This window comes from Mobula hypostoma, chromosome 4 (assembly GCF_963921235.1).
Source record: "Mobula hypostoma chromosome 4, sMobHyp1.1, whole genome shotgun sequence".
Classification (NCBI taxonomy): Eukaryota; Metazoa; Chordata; class Chondrichthyes; order Myliobatiformes; family Myliobatidae; genus Mobula; species Mobula hypostoma.
This window is the reverse complement of record NC_086100.1, coordinates 138,439,931-138,458,701: the sequence shown is the minus strand read 5'-3', so window position 1 is coordinate 138,458,701 and position 18,771 is coordinate 138,439,931. Positions and strand designations below refer to the sequence as shown.

At 41.5% G+C, this 18,771-nt stretch overlaps 1 protein-coding gene across 1 annotated transcript in view; it reads right to left on the bottom strand.

The window, feature by feature from the left end:
• Positions 1-18,771, bottom strand: part of LOC134345637 (alpha-1,3-mannosyl-glycoprotein 4-beta-N-acetylglucosaminyltransferase B-like) — a 175,030-nt gene that overhangs the window by 49,953 nt on the left and 106,306 nt on the right. Inside the window, exon 7 of the mRNA XM_063046630.1 lies at positions 9,706-9,781. Within this exon, the coding sequence (XP_062902700.1) occupies positions 9,706-9,781 (76 nt within the window). The remainder of the gene's footprint in view (positions 1-9,705; positions 9,782-18,771) is intronic.

Genomic DNA, 18,771 nt, shown 5'->3' with positions numbered 1-18,771 from the left:
AGGATAAGTTCCATTGATGTACAGTTCCCATTCTGTCTCCAAGCTCCAGCCTCCAAGTTATCAGCCTCCCATTCCAAGACCCCAGCTTCAAGCCTCAAGACCCAAGACTACAGCCTGCAGCCTCCAGCCTCAAGACCCCAGCCTCCAGCCTCAAGATGCCAGCCTCCAGCCTCGTCCAGTCCCATAGCCATGTCATGTCCTTGCCTGGTTCTGGGGTCCGAGCCCGAGGCAAGACCCAGGTTCTGGGTCCTTGTCCAGTCTCTGGTTCGGGGTCCAAGCCCAGGCTCCTAGTTCATAGATCCTTGTCTGGGTTCCCTGTTTCTTGTCCATGTCCTAGCCCAGGTCCTGCATCCTAGTCCTGTTCCTAGTACTTCAGTGTCTGTGTCTTGCATTTGGGTCGGTTCCCAGCGCTCTCCACTGTGACATTATGTCTTTTGTACTCTTCTTTGTTGTAGCGGGTTCATGAGCTCCACACAGAAATGAAGATTAAGTAGCTTGATGACATTGGAGCAAAGTATTGCCAGTAATATAGTTCTTGAATCGTAAATACAAGGGAGTCTGAAAACATGAGAAAATCTGCAAAATGTAGGAAATCCAATGCAGCACACACAAAATGCAGGAAGTATGTTGCTTTGGAAAGCTACCTGGCCTGCTGAGTTCCTCCAGCATTTTGTGAGATTCTGCAGATTTTGGAAATCCAGAGCAACACACACAAAATTCTGGAGGAACTCAGCAGTTCAGGCAATGTCTAAGGTCTCGGCCCAAAATAGTGACTGTTTGTTCCCCTCCATAGCTGTTACCTGACCTGCTGAATTCCTCCAGCAATTTGTGCATGTTCTGGACTTCCAGCGTTTACAAAATCTTTTGTATTTATGATTTGCTGCTCCACTGTGAACACTCTTTGTCATATGTCTACTCTGAAGGAGTTTAAATCTTCTCTTCAATGTGAGTTCTGTGAGAGCCTCTCTCACAGCTTCCTCTCTGTGATCTCTGCTGGTCTCCATGTACTCACCCAGACTCACTACCACAGCTATGTGTCCCTCCTGAGAACTTGCTTCTACTACATCTTGTTCAACATAGCTTCCAGGCCTCCTAGTTTAGGTCCAGTGAGGATTCCAGGTACCTGCATTCAATTGATCTCTTCTGCCACTTGTCCCTCTGGATTACCTTTACACCTCTCACCTCGCACCTTCTCACTTGTAGGAAATCACAAAGCAACACACAAAGCAGGAAGTGTGTTGCTTTGAAAAGCTGCCTGATCTGCTGAGTTCCTCCAGCACTTTGTGTGTACTGTATTGCAATGAAGTCCTTGAATGTGCTATCCTATAATCCATGCAGACCTGATTGGGTTTTCGCTGGCTCACTGCCGGGGGGACATTGGAAGTACACACTTAGAATCATCCGTTGACGGCTATACTCTACTGTCAACACATGAAAAAGGGCAAAGCAGCAATAGATCCTCAGACCCAAAGAATATTTCAAGAAATTCAGCACTCACAATGATAACTAGAGAACTTTGGTGGCAATCACCGTCTGGAGAAACAGGTGCAGTCATCAAGGACAGACAACAGAGATCCAAGGTTGAGGTTTGCAAGTGAGTTAGAAAGCAGAGTATAGCTTCCACGGGTGAGTGGAGATGTGGCCATTCAGGGATGCATCAGAAACACCTCCAGCAATATGACCAAGCATGAATGACTGACTTTCTCCTGTCTCCTATCTCCTTTAAACCACATCTTCCTCTTTAAGACTGTATTTCATTGCAGCTATTTTTCAAAGTGGTTGCCAGATGAATTCCAAAGCAGCAAGCCAGTGCAGAAACAAAGCTCAAGATATTTGTTTGTCATCTGTAGGCCAGAATTAAATTATTGTCTGCCGTAAACCTCTGCTGCCATGGACATAATCTAATTAACCTTTGTCAGTACTGACTACTATGATGCAAATCAGATAAAAATCTGAGATGATAAATTACAAAGGATTTGACCATACTTGCTGCTTAGTTTTATTACATATCTGAATAAGCGCTAATATATTTTAAAGCAAGTCACATAGTAAAAAGTATTATTACATGTATTTGAAAATAGCATTCTCTGTAGTTTAATAATAATAATAAATGCTTTATTGATCCTGAGTGGGATATTCTACCTTAATAAATAAAAATCAGACCTAATACTGGCAATCCAAGCAAGGAGTCAAAGAATAATGCAGATATATGCAGTTTGATTGCAGTCATCAGTATGAGACCTGACTAAAATAAGGTGGGTAATAGACTGAATTTTTCTCTGACCAAATAAACAAAGCTTTGAATATGTGTCATTTCATTGAGTGCATCACTTCTTTTGGATTCAAATAAATCAACCATAAATTTAAGGAGGAACAAACTGGATGATCATCTCTTTGCAAATGTGCAGCAAAATAAGTGTCAAGTAATTGGGCTACCTGTGAATTTTTAGATCAGCTTACGCCAACTTCAGTTATACTGAAGAGCGGGTGAGAGCAAATTGGTGTCTTTGTTCAATCTGGTGAACTGCCGTTGTACAATTGCATTCTGCATCAATTCAAGGATGAAATTATGTTTCATTAGTATAGCCCTGTGTACAATATCTGGTTTGTCAGAAACAATGGAGCTGGTGTATAGCTTTGGAAATTAGATAACTATTGGAGTAAATCATTGTTAAAACCGACTCCACTGCTTTCTGTGGTCACATGTTAGATTTGCACTTGTCAACACAACCAAATGGTAACCAATGCAAAAAAATATATACAAAAGATGATATTTGGAATATGCTTTGGAATTAAAATACCAACAGGACTTTGACCAACTATTGAAAAATATTTGATTTGAGCTTCTGGTGATAAAACAAATATCGGAAAAAAAGGTCATTTTGTTCAGTGTCTTAAAACTCATTCTGATATGTTTCCACCTTCATAATATGGGCAGTAATTTGGTGAAACATATCAAACATTATACGTCCCACATGATTTTCTTTCATTTTATTTAGAAATCAGACATGTCACAGAGCAAATAGACAATTTGCTCTACCAGATTATAATTGTTCAATGAAATCAGGCATCTACCTCATTGTGGGTGCATTGAATTGAATTGACTTTATTTCTTACATCCTTCATATACATGAGGAGTAAAAATTGTTATGTTGCATCTCTGTCTAAATGTGCAATGAACAATTTATAGTAATTTATAATAAATAGTATGAACAACAGGACAGTCAATATAACACAGAAATACAGTTGCGTCAGCATGAATTAAGCAGCTTGATGGCCTGGTGGAAGAAGCAGACCTGGAGCTTGTTGGTTCTGGCTTTTATGCTGCAGTACCGTTTCCCCGATGGTAGCAGCTGGAACAGTTTGTGGTTGGGGTGACTCATGCCCCCAGTGATCCTTCAGGCCCTTTTTACACACCTGCCTTTGTAAATGTCCTGAATAGTAGCAAGTTCACATCTACAGATGTGCTGGGCTGTCCGCACCACTCTCTGCAGAGTCCTGCGATTAAGGGAGGTACAGTTTCCATACCAGGCAGTGATGCAGCCAGTCAGGTCGCTCTCAATTGTGCCCTGGTAGAAAGTTCTTAGAATTTGGGGGCTCACACCAAACTTCTTCAGCCGTCTGAGGTGAAAGGTGCTGCTGTACCTTTTTCACCACACAGCTGGTGTGTACAGACCATGTGAGATCCTCGGTGATGTGGATGCTGAGGAACTTAAAGTTGTTCACCTTCTCAACCCCAGATCCATTGATGTCAATAGAGGTTAGCCTGTCTCCATTCCTCCTGTAGTCCACAACCAGCTCCTTTGTTTTTGTGTCATTGAGGGAGAGGTTGATTTCTTGACACCACTGTGTCAGGGTGATGACTTCTTCTCTGTAGGCTGCCTCAATATTATTTGAGCTTAGGCCAATCAGTGTAGTGTTGTCAGAAAATTTAATTAGTAGATTGGTGGCAACACAGTCATGGGTATACAAAGAGTAAAGGAGGAGGCTTAGGAAACAGGCTTGAGGGGCACCTATACTGAGGGTCAGAGGTGAGGGAGCCCACTCTTACTACCTGCCCGTGTCTCAAACCCTCGGTGAGATAGGGAGTTGTCTATCCCAGCATGTGAAGACAGACTCCGGCGGATTGAGCGGACGAGACCAATGGAAGGTCCAACGGTCAAGAAGGCGGTCTCTGCAAGCGTCGTGGAACGTGTAGAGCAGGACAAGACAGCGAAGACGTCCTGGTCATCCACTGCACCTAGTCCCATCTCCAGCTGTCTCAACTCTTGTCTTGCCACTGGATCCAGATGGGAATTGGGAAGAGAGGGTGAGGATGACGCTGCGCAACTCTCCCTCACTTAAATACAAATCACGCGCTAGTCTCGACACCATAATGATGGTGTCGAGGTCCTCATCGATGTCAACGATGGACGAACAACCAACCTGCCCGTGATCTGACATTGTTAGATTTAGAAATCTATTTACAGAGTCATAGAAAAGTACAGCACAGAAACAGGCTCTTCAGCAAATCTAGTCTGGGCCGAACCATTTAAGCTGCCTACTCCCATTGACCTGCACTGGGACCATAGCCCTCCATAGCTCTACCATCCATGTACCTATCCAAACTTCCCTTAAACGTTAACATTGAGCTCGCATGTACCATTTGCGCTGCAAGCTCATTCTACACTCTCACAAACCCCTGAGTGAAGAAGTTTTCCCTCATATTCCCCTAAACTTTTCATCTTTCACCCTTATTTCATGACCTTTAGTTGTAGTCCCACCCAATCTTAGTGGAAAAAGCCTGTTTGCATTTACCCTATCTATACTCTTCATAATTTTGTATACCTCTATCAAATCTCCCTTTTATTTCAATGTTCCAAGGAATAAAGTGCTAACCTATTTAATCTTTCGTGTACTCAGCTCCTCCAGTCCCAGCAACATCCTTGTAAATCTTCTCTGTAATCTCTGAACTTTCCTGTAGGCCTCACCGATGTTTTATATAACCTCAATATAACATTCCATCTCCTGTATTCAATACTTTGATTTATGAAGGCCAATGTGCTAAAAGTTTTTTAATGACCCTATTAACCCGTGACACCAATTTCAATGACTTATAGACCTGTATTCCCAGATCCCCTTGTTTTATAGCACTCCTCAGTGCCCTACTGTTCATTGTTAAAACCTAACCTATTTGGTCCTACTGAAGAGCAGCACCTCACACTTGTCTGCATTAAATACCATCTGCTATTTTTCAGCCCATTTTTCCAACCAGTCCAGATCTTGCTGCAAGCCATGATTCGCTGTCCACTGCATCCCAAATCTTGAAGTTATCTGCAAATTTGCTGATCCAGTTAATCACATTATCATCCAAATCAGTGATATAGATGACAAACAACGACAAACCCAGGATCGATCCCTGCAGTCAGAGAGGGTTCCTAATCAGAGAGGCAACCATCTACCATCACTCTCTGACTTCTTCCACAAAGCCAATTTTTAATCCAGTTTATGACCTCATCCTGAATGCTGGGTGGTTGAACCTTCTTGGCCAGCCTCCCATGCAAGACCTTGTCAAATGTAAGAAAGTGCACAGAGCAGGTCAAGAGTATCGGTGGAAGGAACAATAGAATCAATGTCTCAAGTCGAAGATGCTTCATTAAAACTTCACTCTATCTTCATCAGTGCTCCCTCATGTTCTGTGTGTTTCCAGTCTTCGACATTCCTTTGGATCTTCACCTCTATGAATGTATTTTCTACCGTTTTAATGCCAGCATTAATCTTTTTGATGCATATTTTAATTTTGGTTTGTGTTTTGAAAAATTTACAATAACGTCTGCTGAAAATGCCATTTCTAGCACAATTGAAGTATATTAGTAAGAAAGAAAACCTTTATTCCAAGCTCCCAAATACCTGAGATCAATTTTAACTGCCCACAGGTTCTCTGCACTAACCTATGATAAAAAAAATCTATATTTCTGGCATTTTTAGGGAACATGTTTATCGTTTAGCTGTTATTCTAATTATTCCTTGGCAAGATACCAACTTCTTTTCGATTTGTTCCTATGAAAGAAACCAGCATGCAAATTGGTGAATGGCAAAAGTAATTACTGGAAAAGTGTACAAATGCCCTTGAGAAAGAGCAAGCATTTGTCATCCAGGGGCTGTGCAACATGAACAAATGGAAGGTATTCACTTCATAACTAAGTCTGTGTTTACTGCATGAATTAAAAATGAGAATGTTAGAAGCAGCTGTCATATTTGTCGCTTAAAGTTTTTTGAATCTCTATCACACCAAAATCCTTGCTGAACAGATTGTAACTGAATCACCTGAAACACTTCGAGCTTTAGAATTGCACAATTATCAGAGATACTCTAATGGGCACAAGAACAATAGCATCTCATTTCTTCACAGAAGGATCGTATGGCCTACTGTTATTATCGCATTATGGCTACAATATTAGTCTCTTGGCAGACTGCTGTGAGACTCTTGTGCCAATCTCAATAGACTATGAAAGGATGTGTAAATCTGCAGCATTTGGATCAGAGTTACACAGATATTAATTGCTTTAGGCTGTTTTTGGTTTTTATTGATAGACAAAGACATTACAGAATGGGATGAAAGGACAAAGGATTTGGGCATGTGCATATTCAAATGGAACAGACAGACCACATGAAAAGAGACTGAAGATTTTCTGAATGCATATATCAAATTCATGTACTATTTAAGTGTTTTTAATCTCCTATTTGTCAAATTGCCTTATTAACTGTTACCAGTGCAACTTGCACTCATAAAAGTATCGAATCACTAAGTAATACAAAATTGTTACATTTATGGCTTTATTATTCTGATTGTAATTGCATAGTGTAGCTCTGGTGAAAGTGCAATCGTTCAGCCCATTCTAGCTGGAAAGCAGGTCATTCCACCCCTGGTGATACATCCATGACAAGCCCCATTTCCACAAGCAAATGGGGAAGGATTCAATGCAGATCTGGTAGGTTATGGCACCCCAATTATATTAAGGTCAGCCAATGTGGCTTTAGGAAACTTCTTTCACCTCACTCCAAAAGAAAAGCCTTCAAGCTTTTCTTTAGCCTTGAAGTCACGAAGTGGGTTACTACTATTTACATTCACAAATTAGTTCTCAGATACTGTATGTTCTTTTCCTCTGAAGTCAGCGAAATCATCAATTCAGCCTACATCTAATTCTCTAGTCAGTGAAATCTAATGTCATCGGTAACAGTCATTAGCGTTCTCTGCTAGAACGGGAAAGTGTTCATCACCCTATATAGTCCTAACACAAGGTCTTTTACCTACCAGGTTGCTTTCAACAGTTTGTATTTGCACATGACTGAAAAGTAATTTTAATGCAAAATGACACAACAGTATTAAGTTAAGAGTCTATTTGTGTTTACTTCAACCCCCTCCTAACATTATTTTAAATCTAAGTACCTCAAAATAGATGTCTTGCAAGCATAGAATGTATATTTATTCCGAAAACACAGATCGAAACACAATCATTGATGAAACAAACTGGTCAAGCAACTCGGCAGGTGGAGCAGCATCTGTGGGGGAGAGGAGTTTACAGTGATTCTGTGTAATGTCTGCGAGTCCCCTGAAGGGTCAGAGACAGCCTGCCCTGTGGTTAGAGGAATGTGTGTGTGTGTGTGTTGGGGGTAAGAGCCTTGTTGTACTATTGTTGTTTTGTTTGCTGTTGTCCTGTTGTGGTTGCTTGTGTGTTCTGTGAACATGGTGGGGTTGCTATGTTGATGGGGGAAAATGTGGCTACACCTGCGGGCTTCCTGCAGCACATCCTTGAGTTGTGTTGGTTCTTACCGCAAACGACACATTTCACTGTTTGTTCCAAAGAACATGCGACATATTAATTAATCTGAATCAATGTTTACTCAATATAAAAGAGAACGTTTAAATGCCATTGTTTGAATTGGCAAAGGAAATCAAGGAGTAAAAATGGGACAGAAGTGCTGTTTATTACTGCGAAGCCTCTTCCGGTGATGCCTACACCGAAGAAGTTTAATTCCTGTTGTTTATTTTCTTCCCTGTTTCTATTCTACCCTGATATCCAGAGGATAGTACAGTCTTTCGGATTGCTGATTGTATGGATTAACTACAGTTAAATTCACCAAAGAATATCCGAGAAAGGGGATTTTGTTAAATCATCGATTTCTTTCATGTCAGACTGCTATATAGTTATAGAGATTTAGAGCATGGAAAGAGGCTGTTCAGATCACTCTGTCCATGTGACCAATAATCCTCCTTTTTTATAATAAAGCATTTTTAAAATTTGCCCTATCAGCTCATCTCAGATTCTAACACTGATACTCATACCAGGAGAAATTTACAATGGTCAGTTATCACAGCACACAGTGCAGATTAACACAGAATACCTTTGGGATGTGTCAACTCAAAGGACACTTCAATCATTAAGACAGAAACACTGCAGGAAAACCAACTACCCTTTCAGGGTTTCACAGATTTGATGTAAGGAAAATGTGAAGTATTCACCAAGGATGAAAAAGGAGATCATGCTTTTGCTACTGCCACTGCTGTTCTTGGACGACAGTTCAGCATTCAGCACCAGAATTCCCTCCAGGCTCGACAAGAAGCTCAGACAACTTGGCCTTCAACCTATCTTGTGTAGCTGGATCCTGGACTTTCTGTCAAATCGCCAGCAGATGGTAAGAGTGGGCTCCCTCACCTCTGCCCCTCTGACCCTCAACACAGGTGCCCCTCAGGGCTATGTCCTAAGCCCCCTCCTTTACTCTCTGTATACCCATGACTGTTTCGCCACCCACAGCTCCAATCTGCTAATTAAATTTGCTGATGACACTACACTGATTGGCCTTATCTCAAATAATAATGTGGCAGCCTACAGAGAAGAAGTCATCACCCTGACACAGTGGTGTCAAGAAAACAACCTCTCCCTCAATGTCGCAAAAACAAAGGAGCTGGTTGTGGACTACTGGAGGAATGGAGACAAGCTCACCCCTATTGACATTAATGGATCTGGGGTTGAGAGAGAGGACAGCTTTAAGTTCCTTGGCATGATCATCATCTCACGTGGCCTGTACATACTGTCTGTGTGGTGAAAAAGGCACAACAGCGCTTCTATCACCTCAGACGGTTGAAGAAGTTTGGTATGGGCCCCCAAAGCCTAAGAACTTTCTATAGGGGCACAACTGAGAGCATCCTAACTGGCTGCATCACTGCCTGGTATGGGAACTGTACTTCCTTCAATCGCAGGACTCTGCAGAGAGTGGTGCGGACAGCCCAGCGTATCTGTAGATGTGAACTTCCCACTACTCAGGACATTTACAAAGACAGGTGTGTAAAAAAGGCCCAAAGGCAAAATAAAGAGCCCTGAAAGTGAGACCATCGGTTGTGGGAACACCAGAAGTAGAATGAGTGTAGTTATAGACACAAAATGCTGGAGGAACTCAGCAGGCCAGGTAGCATCTATGGAAAAAGAGTCTAGTCAACGTTTACACTACTGATTCTGATGGAAGTTCAAATTAATGATCTTCAGTAAAGTTGTCATAACCTTCAGTGCCTTTCTTTATTTCATTTGAAAGCTTTTAAATCCTTGAATCTAGTTCCCATGAGATGAACTGTGAGTGGTCCATATAGTGCTAGATGGTTGGATGAAATTGATTTCTTAAGGGTTCTACAATTGTATAACAAGTAGCATAAAGTTACCGTTACTATACCTGTAAATAAAACATTCCTTTGGCTTGAGCATACATCATTAAAAAGCTGTAGTCCAAGTTCTGTTTTGTCCTCCACCTGAAAGCAAATATAAATAACAGAAAATTTCAAGGCATCACATTTGAAGAGGACTTTATACAAGGAAACCGAAATATATTTAGAAGACTATTATAGTAATATCTTAGAAACACGAGACAGCAGATACTGTAATCTGGAGCAATGAAATGGTGTAAGAACTCAGTGGGTCAGGTATATCTATGGAGATACAGGCATGTTTAACTCGATGACTCCTCTCAGTCTTCCCATTTCCCATAAGATTTGATCACAGCGGATTCTACGAGGCCAACAAAGGATGATACTGTCCTTCTAAAATGTATCTTTTATTATCACAAGATCCTGCTAGACATTTAGAACTTGACGTACTGCAGGTCTACCTCATCAGCAGATTGCTCGTTGGCAGAGAAACTGAAGGAACTGGAGTTGGTGCAGGTCTTGCTGCTGCTTGCGGCAGAGAGGCTTAGGAGGAGTCAGTGGGCGAAGGAGGCCTGCTGTCTAATAGCGAGTGACCGTCTTTAGTCGCTTTTCTTGTGATCGCAAGACCCTTTTGGACATTGTTAATGTGGAATGCTGCAAGTCCGATTCACTGATATCTTGGTGGATGGCAGTGGAGCTGTGTGACCTCAGTGGTAGCGAGGACTAGGCCTCAAGCCGCAGTGTCACCTGTTTACGGCCACCAGGAGAGAGGCAACGAAGCCACTGTGCTCCACCAGGGGTGGTGTGGTGTGGCGTCCAGGCTGGAGTCGGTGCTGCCCCCCACCCTCCTGGTATTCTCGGCAGAAGACAAACTGTATTGTGTTCAGCTGCAGATTTCTGCGGCATTCATGGACAAGATCAGGACTATATTTTCTTCCGTGGCTGTATTTTACTGATATCTTACATGTGCTTGCTATCTGCATGTGCTATGTATGACTGTTGGTACTTTGATTTGCATCTTGACCCTGGAGTAATGCTGTCTTGTTTGGCCATATTCATGGCTATTCATGTATGGTTGAATGACACTTAAGCTTGAATTGAATTGAAATAACTCTCTTCCTCCACAGATGCTGCTTGACCTAGTAAGTTCCACCAGCAATTTGCATTTTTTTTCTGCAAATAGCAACATAGTTTTGCTTTTGCATCATCAATCATCTTGAGTAACTGGTGCTTTGTACACTACATTCAAGCCAGTAGAATTGCAAAGAGTCTAACCAGAGTTGTGGAATATTGCACTGAAGTTTCTGTAATGCAATTCAAATGGTGTACTGGTCGACAGCATATGCAGACTGATGTTGTGTGTGGCAGCCATTGGAATTGTGGAAAAGGGCTCTACTGAGTCTTTTACAAAGTGAGATGTTGGGACATTCCTGGCACCTAATGGAATTCAAGACCTTTTCATAATGGCAAGCAATACCTATGCGGACTTGTCACAAGATCTATTCCCACAACAGTGCAAACCTCAGATAAAACTATTGACAGAAAATTATTTGCATATACGTGATGGCCATGTAAGATGAGGCAAAGTAACATGTTGTAGTAAATATAATATTGAAAATCAAAAAAAGAGCTGCAGATAATAGAAACATCCAGCAGCACAGAAACATTACAGACATAATTTGTCACTTGTTCTGAATGTTAATTTGTTCCTTTAGAATACAAAGAATGTATCACCTTTTACGTGATGCACATTGCCTTTTCTATCATTGCATGCTGATTTTATAGAAATGCATGGCACAGTCTGTTTCAATAAATTGTTCAGTCAATCAAAGTTCAAAGTAAAGTTATTTTCGAGATACGTCACCCTATACTACCCTGGGACTCGGTTTCTTGCAGCATTCACAGTAAATGTAAAGAAACACTGAAGAATCAATGAGAAAAAACACTCACAAAGATGGACAAACAACCAATGTGCAAAAAGAAAGGCAAGCTGTGCTAATACAAGAAAAACAAATAGTAATAATAAATAATATAAGTAATAAATAACATTGAGAACATGTTTTTCAGTTTCCTTGAAAGTGAGTCCCTAGGTTGTGAAATCAGTTTAGAGTTGAGGTGAGTGAAGTTATCCACACTGGTTCTGGAGCCTGATGGCTGAAGGGTAGTAACTGTTCCCGAACCTGTTAGTGTGGGACCTAAAGCTCCTGTATCTCCTTCCCAATGGCAGCAGTGAGAAGAGAGTATGGCCTGGTTGGTGGGGTCCTTGATGATGGATGCTGCTTTCTTGTGGCAGAAGTGCTCAATGATAGGGGGTGGTGGGGTGGGCTTTTCCTGCGATGTCCACTACTTTTTTTTTAGGTTTTTCCATTCACTGGCAATGATGGTGTTACAAGAATTAACTCAACAATAATATTCATTTAGGCACTGAGAGAATCTGTATTTACTGACAAGTACCATTATGTCTCAACTAATAAGCATGTGAATTTACACAACTGAATACCTGTGTGCGCACCTGCTAGTTTCCCCTGACCTCCATGAACAGTCAAAGAATAGAAAAGGTAATACCCAGGGGCAAGAGTTTATGCTGGCCAGGTGTTCCTCATGGTCCAGATGTGATCTCCACACGTCCGTCATGTGGTCCTCCACATCGCGATGGTTCATCTCCAGAGAGTTGTCGCTGCCTGTACTTCCAAAATCCTCCATTCTCATTCTTTCTCTTACCTGATCAATCTATGACGTTTCAGTTTTGTTGGCTCATGGTCATCTGATTGACCTGTATCAGCTTCTCATTGGATGTGGCCCAGGCTACGAGCAGTGTTGCTTTATGGTTCTCCCTTCAGCCTTCTTCCTTCAGCCTTCTTCCTTAGTCAATTTCTAACGCAGACTGGTTCAGATCAGTTTAACCAAGTCAGCCAAACACTGGACCCAGATGACCAGATCACAAACTGCTCCTTCTGCAAACAAATAGCTTCCTACCTGAGAGTAGTCTCAGGTTTAGCAGATCATTAGCAGAAAATCCTTGTGTCCACGTTCAACTGCTCTGAATACCCCAGAGTTTACCAAATAGTACACAAAATGGCCACCTCCATTCCTGTCACCCTATGGCAAGAACAAAGACTTTTTGTTCTGTCTGTTTCCACTGCCCTTGCCTCATTCCTGTTCAATGATTTGTCAATTGCAGTTGTGTCTGGCCAAAAATGTTTCCATATGGCCAGTATGGATGCAACCAGTCAAGATACTCTCCACTGTGCATCTATAGAAGTTTGTCAAAGTTTCAGATAGCATGCTAAATCTTTGCAAACTTCAAAGGAAGTAGAAGTGCTGCCATACATTCTTTGTAATGGCAGTCACGTGCTGGTCCAAGGACAGATCCACTGAAATGACAATGCCAAGGAATTTAAAGCACTGACATTCTTCACCTCTGATCCCCTGATGAGGACTGGCTCTGTAGTCAATGATCAGCTCTTTGGTCTTGCTGATGTTGAGTGAGAGGTTGTTGTGGTGGCACCGTTCAAGCAGATTTTCAATCTCCCTCCTATATGCTGATTCATCACCACCTTTGATTTGGCATTCTGGTTGCTTCAGATTTGTGAACCCCTTTCTTCATATTTGCAATTAGAGATATTTAAGTTAATGGAGCAGCAGAATCACCCATTTCAGTTCGATCTTCTAAATCAAATCACAAGTCTGATCTCACCAAGGGAAGTTCAAAACTGAGCTGAGCCCAAGGGACTCTTCAATACCCGACCCTATCCCAACATACAGAGGCATGTCTTGTTGGGCTCAGGTCAAGTATCTAGTCTCAAGCATCATCTTGGCCTTGAAATAGTTACACTTTTCTGTTGCCCAGCAGCTGGAGCAACATGCTATGTCTGTCTTCAGGTTCTCAGGTCACGAGTCCCGTCCGTCAGCAATTAGAGCAGTGACTGGCTTCAGCAGCAGTATGGAGTACAGCCAATGTCAGCCTCAGAGTGAACGAGGCCAGACCTCCCGAGGGCTGAGACAACAGAGGTAGGCCTCCCCTGTGCCGGCGACTGCCCATTTGTACTGGAGGATGCTGCTTCCAGTACTCTGCCCTCTCAGCAAGGGACATTATCTTCCTGAAGTCATGGGAGGATTGTCAGGAGCTCTCCTTTAGCCGCGGATGGGTTATTTCTTTCTGTAGGGCCTAACTCTTGAATTGCCTCATGTGAGGAAGGGGATTTGTTCTCAGCTTTTTTCATGGCCTGCATGTAAAGAGTGATCTCACTCCATCAGAGATCAGAGCATATCCACCCCCAACTGACTCCTGCTGACCCCTTCCCCCCATCTCACCTTGACAGCCCTGTGATAGACCCGAGCTCAGCTATTCCCAACCCAGCCAAATCGCAAAAGACCTTCTCCATATAATGGGAAAAAGATCAGGAATCAGTTGGAACGATGTTTCATTAAATTCAATTTTCTTTACACAAATGTTCAACAAATAGAATGAAGTTAAATAGAAGGGATAAGTACATTTACTTGTAAAGATCTAACTCACTGTGAGCCAAGCTTGAAAATGGATCATTTCTTTTCCTATCAGATCCAACATCACATTCTGCTGGGCTTTTGCAGCCAGTCTCTACTAACATCTGAATATCCAATCTCTTGTGGCTTGGGCTCGATTGAAACTTGCAGTGAAAGGTTTTCAACCGACTGTTTGACCAATCAGATACACTACAATTCCTAATCCATTGCCACACCCACTCATCAGCGTTGACCTGGGTCCTTTTCATAAGAACAATATAGAATAGGTGCAATATGGTTACAGTAGAAAAATATTTAATTTGACTTTGAAGGCAAAATATACAGTACATATATACTCAGTGGCTACTTTATTTAGTTACACCTTGTTAATGCAAGTATCTAATCAGCCAATCATGTGGTAGCAACTAAATGTGTAAAGCATGGTCAAGTGTTTCAGTTATTGTTCAGACCAAACATCAGAATGGGGAAGCAATGTGATCTAAGTGACTTTGACCACGGAATGATTGTTGGTGCTGGATGGGGTGGTTGTTTGAGTATTTCAGAAACTGCTGATCTCTTGGGATGTTCACACACAATAGTCGCTAGAGTTTATGGAAAACGGTGCGAGAAACAAAAACTCCCAGTGAGTGGCAGCTCTGTGGGTGAAAATGTCTCGTTGATGAGAGAGGTCGGGAAGAATGGCCAGACTGGTTCAAGCTGACAGGAGGGTGTTAGTAACTCAAGTAACCTGTGTTACAATGGTGGTGTGTGGGAGAACATCTCTGAACACAGAGCACATGAAACCTTGAAGTGGATGGGCTACAGTAGCAGAAGAGGATAAACATAAACTCAGTAGCCACTTGATTGGCTACAGCCTTTCTCCCTGCTCTCTCCTCTATGGGCAAGGCAGTTCTGAACCCAAACCTGCAATGCACTATGGAGCTCATGCATCTCTGTTTTCTGAACCGACTCACCATGATGGACCTTATCAAGTGCCTCACTAAAGTCCGTGTAGAAAACGTCACTGCCTTTTCCTCATCAAGCTCCTTTGTCACCTCAAAATAAATGTTTGACCAAGTTCGTAAGGCTTGGCCTGACCTACACAAAGCCGTGCTGACTGTTGCTAAGCAAGTAATGCTATGTTTTATAACTTCAAAACATTAAACTAAAGGAAGAGATGGGAGTCTGAAATGTGAGTCTAACTTCATTTTTTACTTTAAGAATGCTTAATCAAACAATGTACTTACAAGATTACTCAAATATTAGTGGAATATTAAATACACAGCACTCCTCCCTGTTTAGCTATAAGCTCCAACTCAATACAGAATGCATCTCAACTGTGTAATACAACTATTATATACAGATGTCCACAGCACAGTAAATCTTAAATTGTCCCATTCAGCCCTAAAGATTTAATTGCTGTGGAGGATTTCTTACTCTTGTGGGATAATGACTTTTCCGACAAGGGGAACCACTCTGCTTGGCAGGTGAGACATGAGGCTGTGAAAACAATCTCAGCTTGTGGGGCCTCCTCCATTCTGAGAATGCAGGAGGTGGTTCAGACTGCAGTAGACACCTTTTCCTTCTTCCTTTTTCTTCTCCTTAGTTTGTGCATCTTGATCTAGGTAAAGCACATTTAGTTCACTGGAGTATTCTCACATTAATCCTTCCATTGTTCCCTTTATTATCTGATCTCTCCTCTTGTTTTCCTTTTTCATCTACCTGACATGTTCTTGGTATGTGTCCTACTTTGTTGTATTTTCTGCAAGTTTTGCCTTTAAATCTGCATTGGTTTGGTGTTTGTGAGCCTCTGCTGCAATGGTAACACATTTTGTTCAGCCACGCACAGATGTTGTGATCTTGTATATGCTCACTTGCATTCCCAACTGTAAGTCAATTGCGTCTCTGTCTGCTGTTTCCATTCATACAGCGATTTCAATGGCTCTTTTAAATGTGAACCCTGCTTCAGTTAGGAGCCAGTTTTGAAAGCTTTCTTTTAAGATTCCACAAGCAAAACAATCTCTCAGTGCATCATTAAATCCATTACTGAACTGACAATGCTCAGGCTATCTACTCAATTCAGCGACGTATGCTGAAATGAACTCCCATTCTTTTTAATTCCACTTATGAAGCCTAAAGCATTTTGCAATTAACAATGGCTTCAGTTCTAAATGTTCCTGCATTATTTTCACAATACAAGCCAAGCTCTTTTCTGCTGGTTTGATTGGAGCAGTAAAACTTGGAAGCAAATTGAATGCCTTTAAACCCAATGCACTCAGCAAAATTGATGCATCTTTTGCATCGGCTATTTCATTTGCGTCTCTTAGCTTAGTATACCTGAGCCCGTTATCTTTTGTGGAATCAAACACGCTAATCTTTCCGATGTAGCCAGCCATTTCTGTGCTTTTTTATAATTATTATCACCAGGTACTCACTCTTTATGAACCTGTAAATTTTTCCATTTTCTGAACTTTAAAAAAAATCTGATTGTGTCTTCCCATCCAAAGAACACGTACTGCACTGTATTTTCTACTCGCCATCCCTCGCTGTATTTTTTTTAGTTCGAATATCTAGCTGCGCTTCAACAGGTCAATAACTGTCTCGGGTTTGTTTCAAAAATACCTTGACACCAATGTTATGTTTTGTATCTTCAAAACATTAAACTAATTCAAAGGAAGGCACAGGAGACTGAAATGTCTCTCACTTTAAGCACTGCCAATACATACCACGTGGTAATGAAATGATGTGTGCAATTCATGCACTTTTACGTATAACCCATAATGAATTATATAAACAACAAAGAATGCTTAATCAAATAGTATATTTACAACATTTCTCAATCATTACTGAAATATTAAATGCACAACAGACTTGCCTTTTCAAATGTGCATAAATTAGTATCCTCTCCAGGAGCATCCCTACCAATGGTGTGACTTGTTCAAACCCCATTCTTGAATGAACTGCATCCCTTTGTGGTTATGGTTATATGTACCACATTTCAGATTCAGATTTATCATATGTACTTTAAAAAATACAGTGAAATATGTTTTGTTTGCATTAATAACCAATGCACTCAGGGACGTGCAGGTCGCCAGCAGAGCATGCCCATTAGGAGGTACGTAATGAAGTGTCCACTGAGTCAGGTTTCTGCTGACCCACCTTGTTCACAATCAAGTACCAGTTTATAGTTTGTAAACAAAGTGGGACAGTGGAACCCTGATTGGATGAGGACTAACCAATCAGGAGGGATGGATGATGGGGATATAAATACCACCAGACTAGACATGCCCAGACATCATCCCTGATGAAGATGGCAAATTTTGTCATCGAAACATTGATTAAAATTGTACCTGTACCCGGCTGCAAGCCCGAGAAGAGTTTATTCATCATACATGCTGGGAAAGCACTAGTTCCCTTTTCAGAGCTAGAAAGGGTCTGCCATTCAGGATTGAGAGAGAAAAAAATGCCTTCACTCAGAGGATTATGAATCTTTGGAATTCAGAATCAGAATCAGGTTTATTATGACTGACATATTTCGTGGAGTTTGTTGTTTTGTTGTAGCTGTACAGTAGAAACCAAAAAACTATAAGTTACAATAAAAATAAAATAAAAAGTGCAAAAGATGAATGCTGAGGTAGTGCTCATGGTTTCCTGAACTACAGAAATCATCGGCAGAGAGAAGAAGCTGTTCATAAAGCATTAAGTGTGTGTCTTTAGGCTCTTGTACCTTTTCCCTGATAGCAGTAATGAGAAGAGTGCAGATCCGGGGTGATGAGAGTCCATAACGATGGATCCCACCTTCTTGTGGCACCGCCTTTTCAAGATAACCATATAACCATATAACAATTACAGCACGGAAACAGGCCATCTCGGCCCTTCTAGTCCGTGCCGAACGCTTACTCTCACCTAGTCCCACCGACCTGCACTCAGCCCATAACCCTCCATTCCTTTCCTGTCCATATAGCTATCCAATTTAACTTTAAACGACAACGTCGAACCTGCCTCAACTACTTCTGCTGGAAGCTCATTCCACACAGCTACCACTCTCTGAGTAAAGAAGTTCCCCCTCATGTTACCCTTAAACTTTTGTCCTTTAACTCTCAATTCATGTCTTCTTGTTTGAATCTCCCCCATTCTCAATGGAAAAAGACTATCCACGTCAACTCTATCAATCCCCCTCATAATTTTAAACACCTCTATCAAGTCCCCTCTCAACCTTCTACGCTCCAAAGAATAAAGACCGAATCTCTTCAACCTTTCTCTGTAACTTAGGAGATGAAACCCAGGCAACATTTTAGTAAACCTTCTCTGTACTCTCTCAATCGTATTGACATCTTTCCTATAATTCGGTGACCAGAACTGTACACAATACTCCAAATTTGGCCTTACCAATGCTTTATACAATTTCAACATTATATCCTAACTCCTATACTCAATGCTCTGATTAATAAAGGCCAGCATACCAAAAGCTTTCTTCACCACCCTATCCACATGAGATTCCACCTTCAGGGAACTATGCACCATTATTCCTAGATCCCTCTGTTCCACAGCATTCTTCAATGCCCTACCATTTACCATGTATGTCCTATTTTGATAAGTCCTACTAAAAT